A 24,170-nucleotide genomic window follows, 5' to 3' on the forward strand; every position below is an offset into this window, starting at 1 on the left:
TGCCGGGGGCCGAGGGACTCGAGACCGGCGGCCTTGGGGGTTGCCTGCTGCTGGCGCAGGTCCGAACCGGCGCCTCCCGGGATGCGTCCCTCGCTGCCCAGCCGCCGCCCTCCGCCCCTCCGGGGCCTGCAGCAGCGCAGTTAGCAAGCACCTCCTCCTGCTTCCGCGCCCACCGCCGGCTCGGGCTGGGCGGAGGGGAGTGGTCACGGCCCCTGGGTTTGCTGCTGCCTGTCCTCACCCCGCCTCTCCGAGGGGCTCCGGGAGCCCTTCCCTGGCAGGTTCCCCGCCAGCCTGTCCTAAAGCAGGCCCGCGCGCGCAGCTTGGCTGCTCGCCTCGCCGGTGATCTTATCACCTGTGAGCCTGTGCAGACCCCGAGCCTTTCCTAAGAGGCAGTCGCTGGGGTGTCCACTCGCAATCCGGCCCTTAACAGCCAGTGTCGGCACCACCGAGCACCGCTGGGAGCCCTCAGCAGCAGCACTCGGCCCTCCTGTCTGCCTTGACTAAAAGTTTGCTAGTTTGGATGCTGGAGACAGACGGCATTGCCCCCCCGGGGGGTGGGGGGGTCAGTCCCAATTTTTAGCTTTCCGAAACAGGCGGTGTGTCCATCCAAAAATGCCTCCATGGTAATCCTTTCTTTCTACGTTGGTGTCTGGCCTGGCCTTCCCTCCCCCCATGGAGGCTGTGCCTTAGAGCCAGCCCCTCTCAAAGCACCTTGGTCCCGCTGAGCAGTTCGGGCTCCCCCTAAGAGGCTAGGCTTAGAACTGTTGCTGTTTTCTCTGTCCACACTCTGCAGGTGACAGCTACATTCAGAAGCCACCAAGAATGCTGGTGGAGCCCCTCCTCCCTCCCAGCTTCTCTTCCAAGCTGCCCCATGGCCCCTGATCCAGAAAGCTACTTCAGAAAGGTTGTGGGACTAGCCACGGGAGGCATGTTGGTGGGATGTGCGTGAGAGTGTGCAGTTAGGGTTTGCGCCGGCTTGGGGACCTCTCTGCTGCTGTTGCGTGGCATGAGGGGGAGCCAGGTTGGGGAGGGGAGTGAAAGTGTCCTCCCAGCACCAAACACCTGGGATTCATACTCTCTCCCCCTTTCTCCTCCAGATCTAGCCCTTTCGCACTCTATCCTCTCTTGCAGTAGACATTTCAAGGGCACGGTGAGGTTTACTACAATGTGAGGGACTGCTGGTCGTTACAGACTAGACCGATGAGGTAAGTGACAGGTTTACACAGTTTTCCCAGTTTATTTGGCTGATGTGAAATGGCCCTGGATGGTTTCTGGTTTTGCTGCCCTCTTACCAGCCATTCATTCCATTTGACCACACTTTGAAAGTCGTTCTCTGAACCCCAAATTACTTCCTTGCCTTAGATGGTGGTTCTGAAACTTGCCATCCTAACTTTGGTGCCTGAAGGGCTTGTTAAACAGCCAACCAGCATTGATGAGCACAATGGAAAATGGCTTGACTTTGATAGCAAGCCTCGGCTGGGGCTGGAGGGCTTGCATGGCCAGCGGTCTCAGGCTGCAGGTAGATCTCTGGCTTTGAGATCTGCAGCCATTTGTGCACTGGAGCCCTTGGAGACGTAACAACCTGTGAGCACTGCTCATGCTGGGACCTAGTAATCTGGTCTTTGGTGGGGCATGTAACCAGGCAGGTCTGCATTCTTTTGCTTGTGAAACCAAGTACATTTAAAAAAAAAAAAAAAAACAGGACAAAAAACAATGCTGCATTATCTTAAATCAAATTTAAGATGAAATAATGGTGACCTTTTTCTCCTTGACTTTATTGTTTGGATAGGCAGCTTTGGTTGTGATCACGTAGATGATCCCATGTCTGAGTTCGTGCTGTAAATGCTTGGTATTGCTGAAGTCCCTGCTGTTTCTTAACTACTTGTTAACATTTCTGAAGGTCTCAGTCTGTGATTCACCTGTGTCTGGCCAGCACCTCAGATCCGATATAGTGGGTATTTGTCATGGCATCAGCTCTGCCCCTAACCTCTTCCTCTTGAAGTTTTTCATGCCATGTCACAGTAAAGTACACTATAGCTAGACCACCTGGCCTTCCCCGCAAGTGACTGGAATGAATGAGAAAGCCATACTCCTTTGCCTATCACCATGAGCAATTTATTGCTCAAAGTCCCTTGCATCCACTGATTCTGGATTTTTCAGTACTTCTAATTCCAAGTTGGCATAAAAAAAGTGTATTGAGTTCCTTTTCTACTAAGAGCTTCATCAAGTGGTAGGCCTGAGGAATATGACAATAAATAAGGAAATCCTTCCTCTGAAGGGCAGGGCTCACAGTGAGGGAGACAGACACTAAACACCCATGTAAAAAATGGCACTTTTGGATCATGACAGTCTGTAGTGGGAAAAGCTGGCTGTCCTCACACTACTGTAGTTTAGCAGGCAGGGGTCACATCATTTGTCATCAAAGAGAGCCTTGGGCAGAACCTTGGAGGAGACTGTCAAAGCAGTAGGTGGCTGCTTGGATATGGCATCTCAAAGCCATAAAGAGATATGACTGGAGTTGACTTGTTCTGGATTCCCCATATCCAGTACCTCAGGTCAGACTCCATTTGTATGTTTCTAGTGAAATGATTATTCTAATTGTGTGATTGGCATTGACCATGTTCCTGGTAGCAATTGAATATACCTAGTTGTCATTGTGACTGCCAGGTGAGAGTGGGCTGCTCTCATAAGGGTGGGTGTCAAGTTTGATGTCTCTTAGTTTGCCTACCTCATTTTCACTTGTGATTTGTTTTAAGCTGAAGTGTGTAAGTTGACCTTCACTCTTAGGTCAGTAACCACTTCTGGATAATACCCCATAAGTTTAGAAAGTCTAGCTTTGTGTAGAATATTATCCAGCATGATCATAGTAGCCAAGTTCAAATTCAAATTCTCTCCTGTTAAAATCTGTATTTGGCTTCCTGAGTAAGTCCCTCACACCCTCCTGGCTAATACCTACTCGACCCAGTACTCAGCAGAGTAGCCAGGTGTTCTTGTTCATTTCAAAGCCTTCCTCACACTGTTAAAAAGCTGGTCACTTTCTTCAAAGGGATTTCTCTGGGCCTTGAGGAAAGACTCATCGCTGTGGTGCAGATGAGTTTATGTAGCATCTGCTTCTTGTGGAGGAGCAAGGAGTCCATGCAGGTCCTTTCTCTCCGAAAGCTGGCCCGTCTGTTGCTAACATTGCCTGCTAGGCAATGCAGGAGATGACTGGCTAGAAAAATATTTTATTTAAAAATAGATTGTTAGGATTTTTCTCTAGCATTTCTGTGTTTACATTTTCTCCCCCTGTGTTTTTAGACCTTGATGCTAACCACAGAGGCTACAGTCCTTAAGAAGAGGGCTATGTCAGGACCTCCACAGGCTGCCTTAGCCCCACTGCTTACTGGGCATCTCTGTTTCTTCCCATCTTCCCCCATGTCTACCCCTAATTGTTTCTTCGAAACCTGTTGTAAAGACTTGAGCCACTTCACTCCTTCCTATTCAAATATGGGTTTTATGAAAGGGAGAACAAAGGGTATAAAGGAATAATTCCTAAAATTGTTCAACCTAATCATCCTCGTGTGTTAGCAGGCAGGAAGTCAGGGGATGTGCTCCCTTATTCCTCTTGCCTTCTGGTGAAGTTTTCATAGAACCGCCTAGGTTTACTAACTGAATTGGCCTCGTTGCCTCCTACCAGTTACTAGGACAGGAGAGAACTTGCTGTTGGTAAGTAGAAGCATTGAGCAGGGCAGTCCTTACGGGCGCATTGCATCTGTGTTCTTAGGCCTTTGTTCCATCTTAGCTTATTGCCTTTAAAGTAAGAACTGGTTTTAGCACTTCATTTGTGGCATAACGGTAGAAAGTTGTTTATCATTTAAATCTTGCCTTCTTCCCAAAAGGGTTTTAAATAGCTTGAGAAAAGACAGAGAATAAAATACACTGAGCATCTTCCCTGTGCCTGTCTGTATGCCAATAGATTCCTATAGGTTACGTACTACTGCTTAAAACAAGTATGTGAAGTACATTGTAGTAGTCCTGTTTTAATAATATAGTGTTGTTGGAAATGAAAGTAGGGATTCATACCCAGTGTTGAAGTCCCTAACCAGTACCCAGAAAGCCTAGATGCACATTTGGACATAGGGCAATTAAAACAATAACAAAACAGAATCTTCCCAAGTGAAGGATTATATTGATAACATCTCTAAAGAGTGGTAGCATGGAAAAAGACAAGACAGTTAACAGGTTTTATTTCTCAATTTGTATCCAAAAATAGTGAGAGTAGCTGTTGAAAGGTCTTTAGATGTCTAGGTTATCATCTGCATTCAAATAAAAGTAAGAATGCAAGCTGGAAGGTGTGTAAATATCTGCTAGATATAATCATTTGATTCATTATTTTCTTCTAAAGATACTTATTTGCCAGTAAATAGATCATCATCTCTCCTTTAGGTAAATCACTGTCATTTAGGAACAACAGAGATCACCCCTGTTAGTAGTGTTTCAAGTTGGAGAACTAGATATTCTCTCATCACTTGTGGATTTGCTTGTGTCGGGGGAATTTTGAGGGCCTTCACTGTTAAAGTGATGCCTACAAGTAAGGAAGAGGCCAGTGGGCCAAGGATTACAGAATGGTGTTGCTTCTCCATGTCCTCCCCAGCCCTACACCACAGATCCGAAACACCCTCCCACTCAGTCCCCTAGGCCATGGACCTGCCCAAGCTTGTTTTTCCTGACCTAGTTTCACATTCTGTCTTATTTTGTTTTTCAGTTTTTAAACTCACTGTGGAATCCTTTCAAGGAGAGTCATTGAAAAAGACATTAGAATAGCAAGGACCACAAATTGGAAAGCAGATTTGTGGCATAGCACATCCCATGAATTTTTGAATAGGACGTTCATGTTCTGTCTATAATACTAATATATATACATTTGGTATGTGCATAGCCCATTTTAATTCAGAAAGCACTCTTGGCTCAGGTAATGAAGTCAGTTATGATCATGATTCTCTGCATGAGGCTTTACCTGAGGTGAGAGCTCTTGTGTGTGTTCTCTCATGAATCCCCATAGTTGCTCTAGTTACTTGATGATTTGGGGTTGGGACATAGATCTTTGGTATCCAGTCTCGAGCTTTGCTCTGCACTGTGTTACTGTGCTATTCCTTTCCATCTCTTACCTCTTCCCTTTCATTCCCACTGCTTCTCTTTTTCTTCGTTGGTGCCTTCTTCATCTTCTCTTCCTTGGCTGCCAAAATAAATGTAAATTGAGCAGCAAATATCTAGTTTATAACTTATGTAAGGATTTGCAAATGACAGGTTTAACAAAATGCATTTATTTTAAAGTAATGAGCAAAGCCTACTGAGAGCAAGAGCCTTCTGTTAGTGCAAAGGGTGTAGAATCCATAGTATGGTATCTTTTTTCCAGAGCTACTTGAAAAGAACGAAAGTTTCTAGTCCACTTGGCTGAATTTTTTTCTCAAACTTCTGAAATGATAGATTCTTTGTTAAAGACCCTGTGTACCAATTCTGCATTTCCCTCTCCCTACAGGGTGGGAGTTGGGGTTGAAGAGTGTCGGAAAGCTTTGTCTGGATAAATGATGAGTATTGCAATTGCCTCAAGTTACTTAATATTTTGTCTTTGTACATATTTTTTTCATTGGTCTTTGTGCATATTGAAATTGATTCAAATCCTCAAAGGAACATGATTTTCTTTCAAATGTTCAATTGTGTGTGACTTCCATTTGGGTTATTCCTAGATAAACTTAAAAATTTCTTGTGATGACTTTGGGTTCTGTCACTTTGGGGACCACTAGGAGTATTCTGTTTTTCTCACAGTGAAAATTAATGTCTTTTCTTATTTATTTATTTATCCAGCACACAGTTTTCTGGGCAAACGAATAAATAAGTTAATGCAAATGATATGATATCTGTCCTTTCAGAAACAGGCTTAAATAAAAGTGTGTTTTACATTCACCAAATGAGTACTGTTGGGTACCAGACTCCAATCTGGGTGCAACATGTCCTTTCCCAGAACCTCACAGTACAGTGAGATTAAACACAACAAGATGAACAACTGCTATAACAAAGTATAGCTACATGTGCGTGCTCTGATATGGCTAGGTACAAGTTCCTTTGGGAGCATAATCTGGAATGATTAGGGAAGGTACTATAGGAAAACTAAAGTTCAAAGAATGACAAAAGTTAGTAAGTGAAGGGACTGCACAAACAGTATCAGCAAATTTGGTTAGAGCGTGGGAAAGAAATCGTGACAAGTCAGTCACTCCAGCAGTAACCCTCAGTAAAAGTGGTAGTCACAGCGAAAAGAAGTCCTCAGAAACCATGTTTTGCTGGGCCTTGAACATCAGGTTGCAAGGAGTTTTGAGTTTTATCCTAAGGCTACCACAAAGCCATTGGAAAATGTTGTATGTTTAGAAAGCTCACTACTCAGTCTTCACAGTGTTGAGTGAAGCTAATGTGGGTAAGCTTCCTGCCCTGGCCATCTCCCTCTCTGTTCCAAAAACTAAACCATAATGTATAGGTTTCAGAAGTAGAAATGAAACCTTGAGGAATAAATACAAGTTGATTGTACCATGAGCCAAGGAGATGTCACACCAAAGAAAGTTTTCTAGGATTGTAATACCTGTGCTTCACTCAGGAACTAAGACTCATATACTAGGGAGCTTGGAAGTTATGGAATTGAGCTACTTTTCCATGAAAATCTGCTATGTCTTCATAGATTTAGCACCTTCATAGGTTTAACACCCTGGTTAAAAGTATAGAATTGTCCAAAATAGACTTAGACTATGATGAAGTGTGTTGTAAATGACAGGATAATGGAATAAGCACATGATGAAATGATTTCAGGGGAACCAGTCACAAATAAGGTGGTTATTGGCTGAGCCCATGCTGGGCAGCAAAGATGAAATGCAGCTTTTGAGAGTGAGCTGCTAACCATAATGGTGAAGCTGAAGCAGCTGCACAAGAGAAGGATCCTTGGAGCTACATGTGTGCACTGGTGTGAAGACCCATCATGCAATTTAATTGTCTAGTCACCATAGACATGCTACAGAGGCACAGAGGATATGGTCATTTTTAATAGATTCTGTTATTACCTTCTGCTGCATCATGGTGGCTCAACCAGAAGAATGACAATGCAGATAAAGAAATGGATGAATTTGGACATTTTCTTTAGACAGAATTAATAAAACTTGGTGAAGAATAAAAGAAAAAGCATAAGACAGGAAAAGATGGGTTCCATATATATATTAAAGTAGGAAGAAAGCTTCTAAGATAAAAGTGTATTCATTTCAAATGCATAGTAGTCCTATGTTATCCATGAAAAGTATGTCTCAAGACTCGCAGTAGATTCCTGAAATTAGGAAGAGTACTGAAACTTCATCTCACTGCATTTGGGTGCAACATATTGCCATCATTTTTCTGCTATTGTCTTCCACTTCCAAATTTAATGCCTTTCATTTAAGCACTTAACAGATTGTAGCCACAACTTTGGCAGTTTGAGATGTGGCCGCCAAATTTTCACAACTGTCTTTTTCCTTCACAGTTTTACAGATGTAGCTCTGAACAACCTCAGCATGCAAACTTCTTTTCTTATTAAGTCAAGAATTTCCACATTATAGCTTAAGGAAACTTTTTTTTGGCTTCTCTTTTAACATTGCACCAGCGTTTCTTTTTGGGACCATTATTAAATAAAATAAGGGTTATTTGAACACAATGCCTATCATGACAGTAAGATAATCTGATAGTAGAGATGGTTACCAGGTGGCTAATAGGCAAGTAGTGTGGGTAATTTGACTACACTGGACAAGGGATGATTGACATGCTGGCAGAGTGGAAAGCAAGGGTGCAAGGTTTTACCACACTTGTTAGAATAGCACCTAAGTTAAAACTTAAGAAGTATTTATTTCGGCTGTGTTCTTTGTAATATTTTTGAATCTTGGTTGGTAAACAATTAAAACCATGAAAAATTAACCACAGATAAGTGGAGACTAACGGATTATACACTGCAGTGTAGATACTGGAGAGTAACAAACAGTCCTCACTTGTTGCAGGAAAAATAAACAGTGAGTGTGTAATATAGCAATTACCATGATCAAGATGTGCCCAGATGGCCATTGAGGAAGATAAGAGATTTCTAAATGTTTGGAGTAGGGGAATGAAACCCAAGAAAACCTCAGAAGACCATGAAGCCTGAGTCATGCCTTGAAAATAAACTTTAAGCAGTTCTAAAGAGAAGGTAGAGCATATTAGAAAGCTGTCACAGGACTTCGATGTGTATGAGAGAAAAGATTGGACAGGAGAGCAGAGGGCACAACAAAATGAACGTCAGCCTAGTACATAGTACTTTGAAGTTTGTATTCACCTGAAAGACATAGAATTGTTGGAGTAACTAGGTTTGGCAAGAGCTCCTTCAGGCAGTACTCTTAATAGTACATTGAAAAGATCAAAGCTGGGGACAGGGAACTTGTATTTGGAGACAGTTGTAGTCCAGGTGAGAACTGTAAAACGTGGGAATAAAGGAGAAGTTGATGGGGAAAACTAGGAACAGGAGGAGTAGGGGAATATTCTGTGCAGAAAGGGCAGGCTTCAAGAAAGCATGAAAAGGCATCCTGTTTTAGATGGATTGGTGTATTCGTTACAGGTAGGTGATAGAGAAAGAGTCCAGCATTGGCCTTGAAAAACAGCTTGGCTATTCAATGTCCAAGATTTCAGAATGGGTCTTAACTAATGTTAAGAAGTTAGTTTTTAAACATGAGCAATGTACTTAGAGCTGTAACTTAGATGATGATTAATAGTGAAGTGTATTAGTCTTCTAAACATTCAAAATATTAATGCATTTAATTCTGCACCTGTTGAATGAATGCCGCAAGTATATGTTTCATGAACGGACAAACTTGCATAAAGAGAATAAGAAAATGACCATGGTTCCACCTATGTCCTATGCCAGGTATATGGAAGAACCAGGATTCAGACCTAACCTGTACCTTCCTCAATATTTCTCAAATGTGGGTGCACCTTAGGACCTTCGTGTCACCTTTTCTTATGAGGCAGCTGTCTGGAATGAATCAGAATGTTGAAAAGAACGATGTGTGATATTGTGGCCTTTTGCAGAAGCTCCTCTGCTAATTCTGTTGGACTGCTTATAACTGAGTGCTAATGGGAACTCAGTCAGGAGGTCATGGCAGAGGTTCCAAAGAGATGGTGAGGGCACACACTGAAGCAGTGTGCAGGAAGGAAGAGGGAAAAAGCGCTTCAGAGGGGTAGGTGTTAGGATTAGCTTCAGGAGCTTTAAGCATTGAAGAAGAATCAAGTGAATCCAGTGATGCAAAGTTGTTTGTCGGTAGGGATGATCTCAGCCAAGATAAGATTCCGCAAAAAGTGCATTTGTAAGTAAGAATCATGAATTTTGAATTTAAAAATTAAATTCAATATTAAAGATTAATTAAAGATGTCTTAACAAGAAAAAGGTTGGTTTTTAGGGTTTCTAGGTGCCAGCTTCTTGTGTAATACACACTATTATAATCCTCCCTTCAAATCTCTGAGTTCTCATCTTTCCCAAGTTAATATTGTATATTAATAATGTATTTCCATAAAGCCTTCCCCATCTGTGACAGGCCTGTGTCATCTCAGAATGTATGAATGTTCTTCAAAATGTTCATGGGAAACAATTCTTAAAAATAATTTATTTGGGGGCAAAAATATTTTGAAATCAATACACACTTGTGTCATGACGTACATTTTTCACGAGCTTCTTAAAGGTCCCTTTTATGTGTCGATTTCAAAACTTTGCACCCAAATAAAGTTATCTTTTACTCTCCTTTCTTCACACGTTTTGGAGTACCATCGTGCGTAGTGGTACAGATCTAAGTAGGCAGGTGTGTACAGAATACACTAGTCAGCAGTAGCAGGTGATTCTGAGCTTCCTTGCTGCTAGGAATTTGAATGCTGCAGGGACCCTGGTGTAAGCAGTCCCAGCAAGAGGCCAAGGCAGAGGTGATGAGTGTCTAGCTGCTAGGAAGGAAGAAGAGCAGATTTAGAGACATAGGAGGGAAAATTGGCAGCATCCATGAACAAAGTAGAAAGAACAAGGCAGCTATGAGCTGTGAATATGGTCTAGGAAAGATAGAGGATATTACCTTTAGTTACGCAGGGTCCTGTGCCCACTAGAGCTATTGACAGCACGGGAGTGTGGAGATCAAAGGAAAGAATTGTGTGTAGAAGATTGTGACTAAACAAACTGTTCCCCGTGCTTATCATTTTATGCTTAACTCTGCTGTCTTTATTTCTCCATCCAGGTCCAATGGGAGAAACTCCTTGAGGTGTCCAGGCCAAGACTTGTGGGCAATGGCTGTGTGAGTGCTAGGTGGTGTGAGACCACCACAGAGCCAGGAAATGGCCACAGCCTTGGAGCCAGAGGATCAGGGGCTTTGGGAAGAAGAGGGAATTTTCACCGTGAAGCTGGAAGATGATTTCACCTGTCGGCCAGAGTCTGTCTTGCAGAGGGACGACCCTGTGCTGGAGACCTCTCACCAGAACTTCCGACGCTTCCGCTACCAGGAAGCGTCAAGCCCTCGAGAAGCGCTCATCCGACTCCGAGAACTTTGTCACCAGTGGCTGAGGCCAGAGAGGCGGACGAAGGAGCAGATCCTGGAGCTGCTCGTGCTAGAGCAGTTCCTTACCGTCCTGCCTGGAGAACTGCAGAGCTGGGTGCGGGGCCAGCGGCCTGAGAGTGGCGAGGAGGCGGTGACGCTGGTGGAGGGTTTGCAGAAACAGCCCAGGAGACCAAGGCGGTGGGTGAGGAGGGGGAGTCCTGATCTGTGTGATGTGGAGGGGGACTCGTTACAGGAATGCCGGATTGCCAGGGTCCCCTGTAGCTTACCCCTTGGATCTAATCACCTCAACCTTGGGTGTGCTATCACATTCAGGGTGCTCATGGCAGGGGGATGTGTGTGTATGAGTGTGACTTTCTGGGTTTAAAACACCTGCCAAGGGAGCATCTGAGGGGGCATCATCCTCCTAAGTCATGGCCCTGGTGTTCCCTATGGATGGTGAGCTTTTCATTTCCAAGGGAAAAGAATTTTGTGGCTTCCTCCAAAGCTCTTTTAGATACCCAGTCCCAGCCCTACTTCCAGAGCAATCAGCCAGGACAGTGGACAGCAGGGGGAGCTGCAGGTGGTGGTGTACCTGGATGTGGGTGGGATGGGTACCTCCAAGCCCTGACTCCTGGAGACAGGGTGAAGGGAAGGGTGAGTGTCCTCTACCTTGCCCTAGGGAGGGGAGGAGACCCTTCAGCTACCCTTCATAGGCCTCCCCATCCAGGTCCCTCCAGGAAAGCTTTCCTCTAAAAAACTGCTAAATGAAGCCTTGATGACAACCAAGAAGTTTCTCCTGACTGTACGGTGACTGGAAGTTGAAATTATTCCCAGGTGACCGTCCATGTTCACGGCCAGGAAGTCCTCTCAGAGGAGACTGTACATCTAGGGCCAGTGCCCGGGGCCCCCAGGGAGCTGCAGGATCCTATACAGACCTCAACGTCCGAGCAATCCCAGGAGGAAACCACACACAGCCTGGAGCAAGAGGCAGCAGAGGAGCAGAGCGCAGGCAGCGAAGAGGAGCTGCGGCCTCCTGAGATTGGTGAGAAACCCCAGCCAAACGGGATGTGGCCTAGTGAGTTGTGGGGGAGGTGGAGAGGTTCCTCCTCTACCAAGGAGAAAGTAGATTGAGGTTGGAAGGACTCAGAAAATCCACACTCTTGTTGAGACACTTCCCACCAGCGTTCCCTATAAATGGAGCCAAACCTAGCAGCATTCTCGGTTATTCTGTTGATGTTCTGCTCGTCTTCCTACTGCTAGAATTGCAAAGCTGTCCTTTGAACAGTTTCTTGATTGTTGTAGCAGGGACATTAGGACCACATTCCTGCCAGAGATGATGGGGGATGCTCAACTTTCTGTCAGTCACTGTTAAGCAGTGTTACTGATATCTGCCCTTTTTTTTTTTTTTTTTTTTTTTTTTTTTTTGTCTCTGTTAGAAGTCCCAGTACCCCAGGACCCAGAGCTGCCTGCTGAGGGGACCTCTGGAGAGCCTGAGATGGTTGCCCTCCTCACTGCTCTGTCGCAGGTGCGCCCCGATTGTGCATCACAGAGTCTGTTTGAAGAGCCTGTCGATGTCGGTAATCTGTTAAGCAGGTCAGGCTGGACACAAATTCACCTTGCCCTTTGGCAAGTGTAAGTTCTCAGGAGGAGAAGAGATTATAAGGTAAATCGTAACACTACCAATTGTCTACAGGCTCCATAGCCTCTTGATTCCGTTGACCAGAGGGACTAGCAAAATGGGATTATTTTGTGGCACTACAGTACAACTGTTTTTGTTTTAGATTTATTCATTTACTTATTTGGAAAGCAGATTGAAAGAGAGGAAGAGAGAGTTTTTATCCAGTGATTTACTCCCCAAATGGCTATGACGGCTAGGGCTGGACCAAGCTGAAGCCAGGAACCAGAAACTGAGTTTCCCACATGGTTGATGGTGACCCAAGTACTTAGACTTCTTCTGTTGCTTTCCCAGCAGCATCAGCAGGATTAGAAGCAGAGCAGCTGGGGTCAGAAGCAGGCCAGCCCTCAGACTGCAGCACCAACCATATCATGCAGGTGCCAGTTTGAGTCCCAGCTGCTATATTCCTGATCCAGCTCCTTGCTTATGATTTGGGAAAACAGTGGAGAGTGACACAAGCTTTGGAACCCCACACCCACATAAGAGATCCGGAAGAAGCTCCTGTCTCAGCTCTGGATACTGTGGCCATTTGGAGAGTGAACCAGTGGAAGAGGTCTCTCTCTGTGTGTCTTTGTTTCTCCTTTTCTCTCTATAAAAACTGTCTCTCAGATAAAAACATATAAATCTTTAAAAAAAAAAAAAAAAAGGCAGTGCAGTCAGGATTTGAACCTGTACTTTGATACAGGATGTTGTTGTTACAATGAGCAGCTTAACTTGACACAACACAACAACTTCTGTAATATAGCATTGAAGTTGATGAGTGACAGGGTTGGTTTGTTTTTTTGTTTTTCTTTTTTAATAAGTTTTTTGGCCAAAGACTGTCCCACTACCAAGGGTCAGAGCCCTGAAACTAAGCTATGTGGCTAGAAATTGAAGCAACCAAGTTTATCTGTAGGGTCAGATTATAGTCTGGCTAGAAACAAAAGTCCTACTTGGCATTGACTGTAAATAAATAGGGTCAGTTAAGAATAATTTCACAGAAATGAATTTTTACAAATACAGATATGGAGCCCAGTGCAGTAACCTACGGGCTAAAGTTCTCACCTTGCATCTGCCAGGATCCAAATGGATGCCAGTTCATGTCCCAGCTACCCCACTTCCCATCCACTTTCCCTGCTTGTGGCCTGGGAAAGCAGTCAAGGACAGCCCAAAGCCTTGGGACGCTGCACCCATGTGGGAGACCCAGAGGAATCTCCTGGCTTCGGATGGGCATAGTATCAGCCGTTGGGCTCACCTGGGAGTGAATCATTGGACGGAAGATCTTCCTCTCTGTCTCTCCTCCTCTATAAATCTGCCTTTCCAACAAAAATTAAAAATAAATATAAAGATGGTATTAAGACATCAAATAAGGAATTTCATGATGAGTTTTAAAGAACTGTTTTGAATTTTAAACGTGAAGAAAAATACATACCAGCCCAGAGGGACAGCAGTTGACTAGGGGTGGTCAAGGTGTGGCCAGTGCTTCCCCCAAGCCAGTAGACAGAGGACGCCTCTGGAGCCGTTGCAGTTTGGTCTCCTGGGTGGATGCTGCCTGTGCCTGTGAACTTGTTCCAGGAGGAAATTCGGAGGCTCCCTCCAGAGTGTCACATTCTGATTGAATCCTTGTGCTGTTTCAGGGCCTGGTGACTTTCAAGGATGTGGCTGTTTGCTTCTCCCAAGACCAGTGGAGCGATCTGGATCCAACACAGAAAGAGTTCTATGGAGAATACGTCTTGGAAGAAGACTGTGGAATAGTAGTCTCTTTGTGTAAGTAATTTCAAGCCTTTATATAGCTGAGCTGTTGGAAATGGGAGGACTGATCTCACATCTTAGGTTATGTGTTCTGATCTGCTATTAACGCTTCCCCACCAATGCAATTAAAGAAATCGTTGACTATGTAAGGGCTAGGTGGTGTCCTTCCAAGTTGAGAGTAAGAGAACAATGCTCAGAAACCTCTAGTAAGAAAATTATGCTGTAATGTTTTAGCTCTAATATAGAAATGTTTGATGTAAGCATTTAAATGTCAGACGAGATCAGGCGTGTTCAGGGTGGTATGGCCGTAGACGCTGTAAGCATTTAAACTTCAAAACAAGCAGTTAGGAAGATAATTGTTTTCATGAATATGGAAAAAGAGGATGAGGTTTACAGTGATGCAGGTAAAAAGCACAAGGAGGGCAACAGATGGCCGAGTTAAAGGTACAAATGTTAAAGAGAGCAAAACAGTCATCAACTGACTTAAATAAGTATGTGCTCGCAATCCACCAAAGAGAACAGGCCAGCTCTTAGCACAGAGAGTTGCTGAGCCCATCGTGATGCCCTGCCCTCCCTCTCTTGAACAGCGTTTCCAATCCCCAGACTAGAGGAGATCCCCCAGGAGATCGAGGAAGAGCCACAGGTCCCAGATGTCGCAGAGCCTCCTCACGAGCTAGAAGAGCCAGAAATCTTGAGTTTCATTTACACAGGTGAGAAACCCACCCTGAGCTGGCCCCTCCTCAAATCAGTGCTTCACCTGCTAAGGTCCCTTCCCCTTGCTTCTCCTAACATCAGCCATTACTGCCCACTCCCTCTGCTCGCCAGTTCTTCTGTTGTTTTCCTCTTCTTGACTCCCCTCCTTTGATTTGTTAGAGGGCTTTGGAGTCCAAAATGGGAGAAGAAAAATAAAATAGGTAAGCTTCTGGAATCACACCTGTACCATTTACCACATAGCTCATTTAAGCACTGGGATCTCGGTCTCTGCATTTGTACAATGAGGATAATGACACTGCCCCATTATAAAGATTTTTGAAACCATGTATAGAAAACTGTCTGCCAATGGGTTATTCTCTTCTTTCCCAGCCTCTGCCTGTATGAACTAGTGGCTGTTCTCCATACAGAATTGATCTCTGCAGACCCTGATAGAAAATACCCTCTTAGGTTGAAGGTATTGTTGTCACTATAATTTCCCCTTTTCTCCTCTCATCCCTTGTGTAGGAGATAGGAGTGAAGATGAAGAAGAACAAGAAGACCTGAGTTTGGAGGATATGCACACATCTACTTTGGAAGATCCAGAAATTCACCAGACTCCAGATTGGGAGGTGGTCTTTGAAGATCATCCAGGAAGACTTAATGAAAGATTTAGCACAAATGTTTCTCAAGTTAATAATTTCATAACTATTCCAGAAACTGTCCCCATCCACCCCCTGCTAGGCAGACATCATGACTGTCCTGTTTGTGGAAAGAGCTTCACCTGTAATTCCCACCTGGTGAGGCACCTGAGGACTCATACAGGAGAGAAACCGTACACCTGCATGGAGTGTGGGAAAAGTTACACACGAAGCTCACACCTTGCCAGGCACCAGAAGGTTCACAAAATGAGCACTCCTTATAAATATCCCCAAAACCGAAAAAATCCAGATGGAGCACCGCCTGTGATTCAGGCTGAGAGAGCTCCACCTGTTGAGAAACCATACAGATGCAATGATTGTGGAAAACATTTCCGCTGGACTTCAGACCTGGTCAGGCATCAAAGGACGCATACAGGAGAAAAACCCTTTTTCTGTAATATTTGTGGCAAAAGCTTCAGCCAGAAATCTGTGCTAACAACACACCAAAGAATCCACCTTGGGGGCAAGCCCTACTTGTGTGGAGAGTGTGGAGAGGACTTCAGCGACCACAGGCGCTATCTGGCACACCGGAAGACACATGCCGCCGAGGAGCTATACCTGTGCAGCGAGTGTGGGCGCTGCTTCAACCACAGTGCAGCATTTGCCAAACACCTGCGAGGCCATGCCGCAGTGAGGCCTTGCCGGTGCAATGAGTGTGGGAAAAGCTTCAGCCGGAGGGACCATCTTGTCCGGCATCAGCGAACACACACCGGGGAGAAGCCATTCACATGCCCTACCTGTGGGAAAAGCTTCAGCCGAGGATATCACTTAATCAGGCATCAGAGGACCCACTCAGAAAAGACCTCCTAGCATAGTCTCAGAGAGGAGCTCTGCATTCAGCAATTACCCAAGGATGGGATAAGAGAAGCCCTCTGGTCAGCCAAGAAGGCCTTTGCGTGGGAGTCACCCCTGGTGGCCCAGTCCTTATGTTGCCTCTTCCCAGCACTCCATGCAAGTCGTGGTCAGAAGCTCTCACCCTGCTTCTTTGCCTTGAGGAGTTGAGGTTTCTTCTTGACTGAAGTGTACCTACTGCTACCGCATGGGTTGAAGTAGGAGAACTAGAATACTTCAGAGGTTGCAGTTACTCTTTTCCAAAAACTATCCTGATAAACATGCTAAAGACTGCTTGACAGCCTCAAGTTTAAAGTGGCCAAGGACAATCCGTTAGGATTTGGTAAGGGATCAGTCCAGTCTGAAGGATTCTGTCCTTACTGGGCTCAAACCTGAAAGCACACAGGCCTGAACTCAAGACAGGAGATTTGCATCCTGATAACCTTTGCCTCTTGAGGGTAATTGTATAAATCTATCCCTGTCTGATTCACTCCTTCACCATGCACTTTCCTTTGACGCTGAGGGGAAATGGGAGAAGTGATCAGTGGGCAAAAACTCCAAAGCTGCTTAACAGGGACCTTGTTCAGCTGCTGCCTTCCCCACTGTCAAAATGAAACAGGTGCCAGACACTGCTAAAGAGGAGGGCCTAGATAGATGCCTCTTCCCTTGTGGGATTTTTTTTTTCTAAGTCTTAGTACTCATGCCGTTAACCTTCCTACTGTTCAGCCAGTCTCTTGGTTTTGTTTCTCGCCCTTCTGCAAGACAGATGTAGTGTTTGAATGCTGAGGGATTCCGTAAAGCGTAATGAAATCATAGTGAAATCATTTACATTCCCACATGTATACAAGCCTGCCCACCTCTTTTCACCACCTACTTATGGGTTGCATGAGAGTGGGTGACAGTATCAGATTTTGAAGGCACTATATTCTAGGATCATTGAGGAGATGACATCACTGACACAAAGAAAACTGAAACCAAACTATAGCAAAACAAGCAAAAAGTGGTTGCTGCTGGCCAAAATCATCAAGACTCTTCTGGCACCCAGTTCTCTCCATTCCTGCTTCAGTTCTCCAGTGCCAGGAAAATCCATGAGCCCCAGCACCTAGGACCCTGAGGAATTTACCAGTAGTAAATGGCTTTCATGTAGTTTTGTCATTTGCTTTTCCTTATGTGATTTCATTTTCATGTAACCAAGAACTGAATTATAGTATCACGATGGCCCAAGGATCGCTGTTGCCGGAAAAAAAAAAAAAAAAAAAAAAAAAACTTCACAGAGATGAGGCTTAAAGATTATGAACCTCACTGTTCTGATTATGGGAGTGGCAAGGACCGGGACATGTCCTCCAGAAATGGAGCACAGGGTATGGGATTAAAGCATGAGAAGGGAGAGTCCTGTGTGCCTGGTTTATTCCATTTCACAACTCATTTTTTGCCAGCGTACACCAGAGGAAAATGAACAGGCTTGCTACGTCCCCAACACTGTCAGCTCAGCAAGTAAATTCTCATTTGGGTCAGTAATGCTATTTTGATGGACTGGTTAATTTTGCTACCAATCCACCATGGCCCCAGAAAAACAAAGGTAAGAAATAAAAGTAACATGAATTAAATGAGACCCTGGACTGGCAGCCAAGTGCCCTAGTTTCTGGGAGCTTGTGTGTTTGTTGTTGTTGTTTTTCCTCCCATACCTTTCCAAGGCTTCAGGTCCCTCGAGGCTTCAAAAGTCACTCTCATCTAGATATGTGAGGGCAGTAATTAACCATGAGGCTAGAGAAGATGTTAGATGAAGATGAATTCACACTGCTAAGGGCCAGCCTGGAGTTGCAGAAGAGACTTGGGATACACTGGGATTTCTCAACTGTGTGCTTAACACCTGAGCATTTATCCTGGGTGAAATGTCAGCTTCAAAAGATAATTCTACCAGTTCCTATTTAGCTGTTTATAGGAGATAATGTAAGACTAGAGATGGAAGGACAAATTAGCGTTTTTTGATTTATCTGACTTCTCATAATGCAGGGAACATCTGTCAAGAAGACCATACAGAAGGGAAGGTTTCAGAGACTATCTGTTGGATCATGAAATAGTACTTCCATGGCTGATCCTGTGAATTTTTACTGTACTGACAGGAAGTCTATGGTCCTTGTTAGAAATGTTTTCTGAGGTTCCCATAGGAAAGGGGCATCTTCCAAATCAGCACAAACAGGAATAGTTTCCAGCAGCAGAGGCCATAAGAGCCGAGGATGCGAAACAGCAGCAGGGTCTAGGGAGGTGAATCCAGAGCATGGGAACAGTCAGTGTAAGGGGCAGCTAGAATTTGGTCAGCAGTTGGGTTGTTGATTACCATGCTAAATAAAAGTATAAAAGAAAAGGAGTTCCTTAAGGTGGCATTTCAAGGAAGCTATAGAAATCTACCAAATCAGTTAATGAAAATGACTAGGTTGTTGAAAGTGATAAAGGAAATAATGATAGTAGAATGTTATTCAACCAGATAAAATTTAGAAGGAAGCAAGTGTCCATTTCCCCCACAGGCACACACCCCACTACAAGGTCCCAGGAAAGAAAAATGCTGTGAGAAAGAAAAATGTATTATCTGGGAATTGGGCCTCATCCTCTGGAGTAGACTCTAGTGATCACAGGTGTACTCAGTGAGAATTTATTTGCACTAATATCGAAATAGTAGAATCAAGGCAGGCAAACGCAACTTGCCCCTTTTTTTTTAAAGTCCAAATTACTTGATCTACTAGAAAGTGCAAATTTTCAATGAGTAGCACCAAGTGTGAACAGGAAGGTGTCCCAGTAAGAGAGTTGGCAGGGTTCATTTATCACATATCAGAACACCAGGTTTTAGATGCTGCTGCATGAGGGAAATGAGACAATAAATGAATTAATTTTTAAGAGGATTTTTTACTAGATTCTTGGAATGTTGGCAATCAGAATGGGAGTGTTAATTGGGCTCTATGGGACCAAGAAATAGTTAATTGAAGGTGTTCCAAACTAATAATTCAGTGCCTTTTCACACCAATATTTTTTAGTTTTGCCTCTACCATTTCCATTTGATCTTGTGAATACTTCCAGCCACAATAACTCTGAGAGAAGTAACACCTAAAATTATTCCCATCTTCATGTATTTCTAGAGAACAGCTGGTTCAAAGGGAAAGACTGAAAGCCAAGAAAAGGCTCTACCTTGCTCCCAACCTTTATTATGGTTAAGTAACCAACAGGACATCTGTACATTTGAGCCCATCTTTTTGGAAGTGGCTTAACTTGATTCACCCTTGAAAATCCTAAAAAGCAAGAAATCGTCATGACAAATTCTTCCAACCAAGCTTTGATCACTCTCTTTAATAGTAAAAAGAAGATGTTTGCCAGGATTGTAAGCAGGAAGATTTCCCATAGTGTGCAATTCCTACTGTTAACTATGTGCATTGTATCGGTGGGGTAGAACAAGGACTTGACTAAAATCCCTGAAAAGGAGTCTCAACACATACTTGATTATTTGGCAATCTGTAGAAACAGGAATTTTCCAGATGATACTGGGGGAGAGCTGAAGAGTTGCAGGATTACAAAGACCTGCAGACACTAGCAGATAGCCAAAGCAGAAAGATGATCCTAGCCTGTTCAAAGTGCTGTATAAATCTTAGTAATGTCATGTCAAGAATAGGGCCCGGCGGCATGGCATAGTGGCTACAGTCCTCACCTTGAACGCACCTGGGATCCCATATGGGTGCCGGTTCTAATCCCAGCAGCTCCACTTCCCATCCAGCTCCCTGCTTGTGGCCTGGGAAAGCAGTCGAGGACGGCCCAATGCTTTGGGACCCTGCACCCGTGTGGGAGACCTGGAGGAAGTTCCTGGCTCCTGGCTCTGGATCGGCTCAGCACTGGCTGTTGCACTCACTTGGGGAGTGATTCATCAGGCAGAAGATCTTCCTCTCTATTTCTCCTCCTCTCTGTATATCTGACTTTGTAATAAAAATAAATAAATCGTAAAAAAAAAAAAACAAAACAGGACAACACCTGAAAATGGACATGTGCACAGGAATGATACAAGGTTTTCCATAAAACAATTGATCAGCCTCGTATCTATTTGCTCCGTTAGTTGTACTTTAATCCTAGAAGAATCCAGAGGACTATCAGGGAAGGCTTCAGGGAGAGAACTGCAGATGTGGCCCGGTGTTTGGGTTCCATTACTGACCTTCTCCAAAGGGTCTACAGAGAAGTGATTCCAAGTTGAGAGTGGAGGGGCAAATGGAATCAAAAAAAACTAAATCAGTATAAAAGGTGGGAAATCTGTTTTAGTGCTTCCTATGAGATACTCTGAAAAGCCCCTCTACTGAAACAGAACTACATTTTTAATAAGTTATTACAATAGAGAATAAAATTAGGACAGGGCAATCATAATTTTAACATTTACTAATTGTTCAGGATAAGAGCTGTGGGATGTTGGTTAATGATGACATTGTTTGATCAAAAATATTCTGTACAACATCAAGGATAATCCTAAGGAAATAAAGTGATTTTCTAAATAATGCAGAAAATGGAAATCCAAAACGTGAAATAGAAGACTGCCCGAGGAAAAACAAAAACATAAGCATAGGAAAGATGAAATTAATAGGATTGCAGAGATCACACCCCTAGTACATGAATAAAAGAAAGTTAGCTATCAGTTAAACTATTACTACAGTGGGTGGAAAAGTGAATTTTTGTGCAAGACACATATGTAAATGTGTGTATATATAGTACAGAAAAATAAAGAGTAAAAAGAAAAATGTGCTAGTGAAATATTAATAGGTCAGTTATTTTTCAGTATTGACTGAAACCATATTTATATTGCAAAAGCATGAAATGGCCCCCACATAATTAAATGTTTTTTATAAAGATTTATTTTTATTATTTTTTCATTGGAAAGGCAGATATACAGAGAGGAGAGACAGAGAGGAAGATCTTCCGTCCGATGATTCACTCCCCAAGTGAGCGCAACGGGCCGATACTATGCCGATCCGAAGCCAGGAGCCTCTTCCGGGTCTCCCACGCGGGTGCAGGTTCCCAAAGCGTTGGGCCGTCCTCGACTGCTTTCCCAGGCCACAGGCAGGGAGCTGGAAGGGAAGCGGGGCTGCCGGGATTAGAACCGGCGCCCATATGGGATCCCGGGCGTGCAAGGCGAGGACCTTTAACCACTTGCGCCACCGCGCCGGGCCCAACACATAATTAAATGTTAAATCCACCAAGAATGTAAGAATATATAGAAGACACACATTTCTGTGGGTCTTAGACAATATAACAGAAGTTCATAGACTTACACAGGAGAATTAGCAAATCTATTATTTTATTGATCAATTTAAAAGTACTCTCTCAGTTATTAGTAGATTAACCAAATGAAAAAACAAGGCAGAAACATACTTACAAAACAGAATTTTATGAGAAATAAAGATCCATGGTACAGAATTATATAAAACACATAAAATAATTGTTAATGTATAGTAAAATAAGCTCTCAAGAAATTTCAAAGGAAGATATACAGATGATTTACTGTAACACCAATATATTTTATTTGAAAACAGCAAAATACTTTAATTACTGTGTTTTCAGGTGTTATAAATAATTCTTGCTTCTATAAATTCTATAAATTTATATATAACTGCCTCTATAATTCTTGCATGAAAATGAGATTATTATGAAAATTTATTGAAAGTTACAGCTAAAATTAAATAGAAATAATGTGTATCCAAATTGTTGCAGACAATAAACATGTTACTTGCAGGATTAGAAAAGAGATAAGATGCCAGAGGCCAGCTCCAGCCAAGTTGGAACTCGAGAAGGGTGCGTGAAATAGGCGTAGGGAGAAAAGAAATGGACCTCTACAATTTCAGGTTCGTAATGGACAATGCAAGGAAGCTGTTCACTTTATTTATACAGAAGCAGTCACAAACTCTGGCACAGACTTTTTACGTAATGGTGATGCATCCACTCGATCACAGAGTGTAGCCCCAAGCAGTGCAATCACAAAGTTTTCTTTAGGGGCAGTTTGACATAGCTTCAAGAGGGGTACAATTTACAACAGCTTGAGTGCGGAAAGATTATGCATTCTTGGCTTATCTCCGCTTGCCACCCCCTGCCTGCTCGCCTCAGGTCTGGGTTCCAACCTTGGCACCACCTGTGACAACCAGACCCAGATCTTGAATTATCTATGGGTTAATAAGTCTGGGGCCTTGGTTTAGATCAATTGGCATTAGTTGGCCATTAGGCCTGCAAGTTCACACAGTTTTTTAGCTAAGCCAGTAAAGAAGGAGTTACAAAAGCAAAAAGAATTGCAGTTAGCAATGAACCATGTTTACTCCATGTTGATTTCAACTCTACATTGGACAAGTGGGTGCTTTGAAAGATAATTCTGCAAATTATTTCACCTCATGGCAGTGCATTATCCATTCTGACGTTGCAGCCAGGAATTTCTTAGTGGGCAACACATATTAATGAGTAATACACTCCTACTACAATTCTTACTCTAAAACTTATCTTATCAGAGGAGAAAATATATCACAGAAGGGAAAGGATCAGAAACAGAAAACTACAAACAAATTCCCGCTAAAACTATAGACTCAATGACCCTAAATTAGTTTGAGGGCATGTATATAATGTTAACACAGACATTCTTGAGCTCTTCCAGCCAAAGGGCCATAACAGCAACTGAGACAGCATACATTGTCAAAGGCCGGTTCACCAAGATGTTAGCAGCATTAACTCCCAAGCTCACATTGGTTGTAAAAACCATCTCACATCTCACAGGGACAAACAATGCCTCAATAGATTACAGAATTCTTAACAGGGTGGTTGCAAAGGGAGGTGGAATTATGTTCAGGTGGTTGTAAAGACATCCACCGGGTCCTGCCATGCAGCCATGCAATGGGAAGCTCAGCCAGACCCTGCCAAACAGGGGAGCTATTCTCTTCACACCTTCGTGTCGTCCACACCTACCGCCTGGACCCCAGCAGCTCCCCTCTTTTTTATTATTAAGTTGAAAGGAGCACAGTTCTCTGCGAGTGGCTTGAATCATGGAGCGCAAACATTGGAAGATGACTAGGCCAAGAAACAACACAAAAAGGAGAACAATTAGTGTGATTCCTAAATTTACCCCAAAAAATGAAGAAGAGGACTTATCAGAAATAAAAGATGAAAATGGTTGTAAGAATTGGTGAGAAATCCCCAACATAACATCAGCAACAATCCACAACGTTGTGGAATTAGTGGACATAGTATTGAGTAACCAATATGTTAAAAAAAAAAAAAAACATTACATTTTACAGGTACTATTTTTCATAATGACATCATTTCATCTTAAATTAAGGCAAACATGTGGTATCTAACCTTTTGGGATTCACTCATTTCCCTTAGCATTATGCTTTCCAGTTGGGCCCATTTAGCTACAAAGAACTGCATTTTATTTTTTTAAATAGCTGTGTAGTATTCCATGGAGTAGATGAACCATAGCTTTCTTATCCAATCTTCTGCTGATGGGCATTTCGGTTGCGTCCATGTTTTTGCAATTACTGATTGTGTTGCTATGAACATAGGGGTGCATGTTGGTTTGTCGTGAAACAGGTGTTTTGGATATATTCCTAGGAGTGCTATTGCTGGATCATATGGTATGCAGATTTTGAATTGTTTGAGTGTTCAGGATGACACTCTGCTGGCTCTACCTTCAGACCAGAGATGGTCTCCACAAGAAGTCATTGAACTTATCTGGACAATAAGATGCTGGACTCTATGCTTGGTATATACTTGCAATGAAAGAACCCCCACGGAACTTGAACTGTGGCAATGCAGCAAGGTGGAGGAATCCACCATGCGGGAAGGGTTGGGGGAGGGGTAGGAGGAATCCCAGTGCCTAAAACTCTGTCAGGTAGGAGACACATAGGGCAAGACCTGAGCCTACCCCCTCTCCCAGGGTACTTGGACCTGAGCCACCCAGAG

The 24,170-nt window shown here is 43.5% G+C and overlaps 1 protein-coding gene across 2 annotated transcripts; it reads left to right on the forward strand.

The window, feature by feature from the left end:
- Positions 1-273: 273 nt before the first annotated feature.
- On the forward strand, positions 274-17,491 carry ZNF202 (zinc finger protein 202). Of its 2 annotated transcripts, XM_040976784.1 has the most exons (8): positions 274-904; positions 1,098-1,205; positions 10,284-10,782; positions 11,415-11,622; positions 12,017-12,105; positions 13,872-14,001; positions 14,574-14,696; positions 15,205-17,491. In XM_040976784.1, the coding sequence occupies exons 3-8, from the start codon at positions 10,381-10,383 to the stop codon at positions 16,185-16,187; spliced, it is 1,935 nt and encodes a 644-aa protein (XP_040832718.1). In that variant the 5' UTR covers positions 274-904; positions 1,098-1,205; positions 10,284-10,380; the 3' UTR covers positions 16,188-17,491. The 2 variants fall into 2 exon arrangements, with proteins under 2 accessions (XP_040832718.1, XP_040832717.1); XM_040976783.1 differs by having other exon boundaries at positions 274-1,205.
- The last annotated feature ends 6,679 nt before the right edge of the window (positions 17,492-24,170 follow it).

This window comes from Ochotona curzoniae, unplaced genomic scaffold (assembly GCF_017591425.1).
Source record: "Ochotona curzoniae isolate NIBS_2020 unplaced genomic scaffold, NIBS_Ocur_1.0 contig_2723, whole genome shotgun sequence".
Classification (NCBI taxonomy): Eukaryota; Metazoa; Chordata; class Mammalia; order Lagomorpha; family Ochotonidae; genus Ochotona; species Ochotona curzoniae.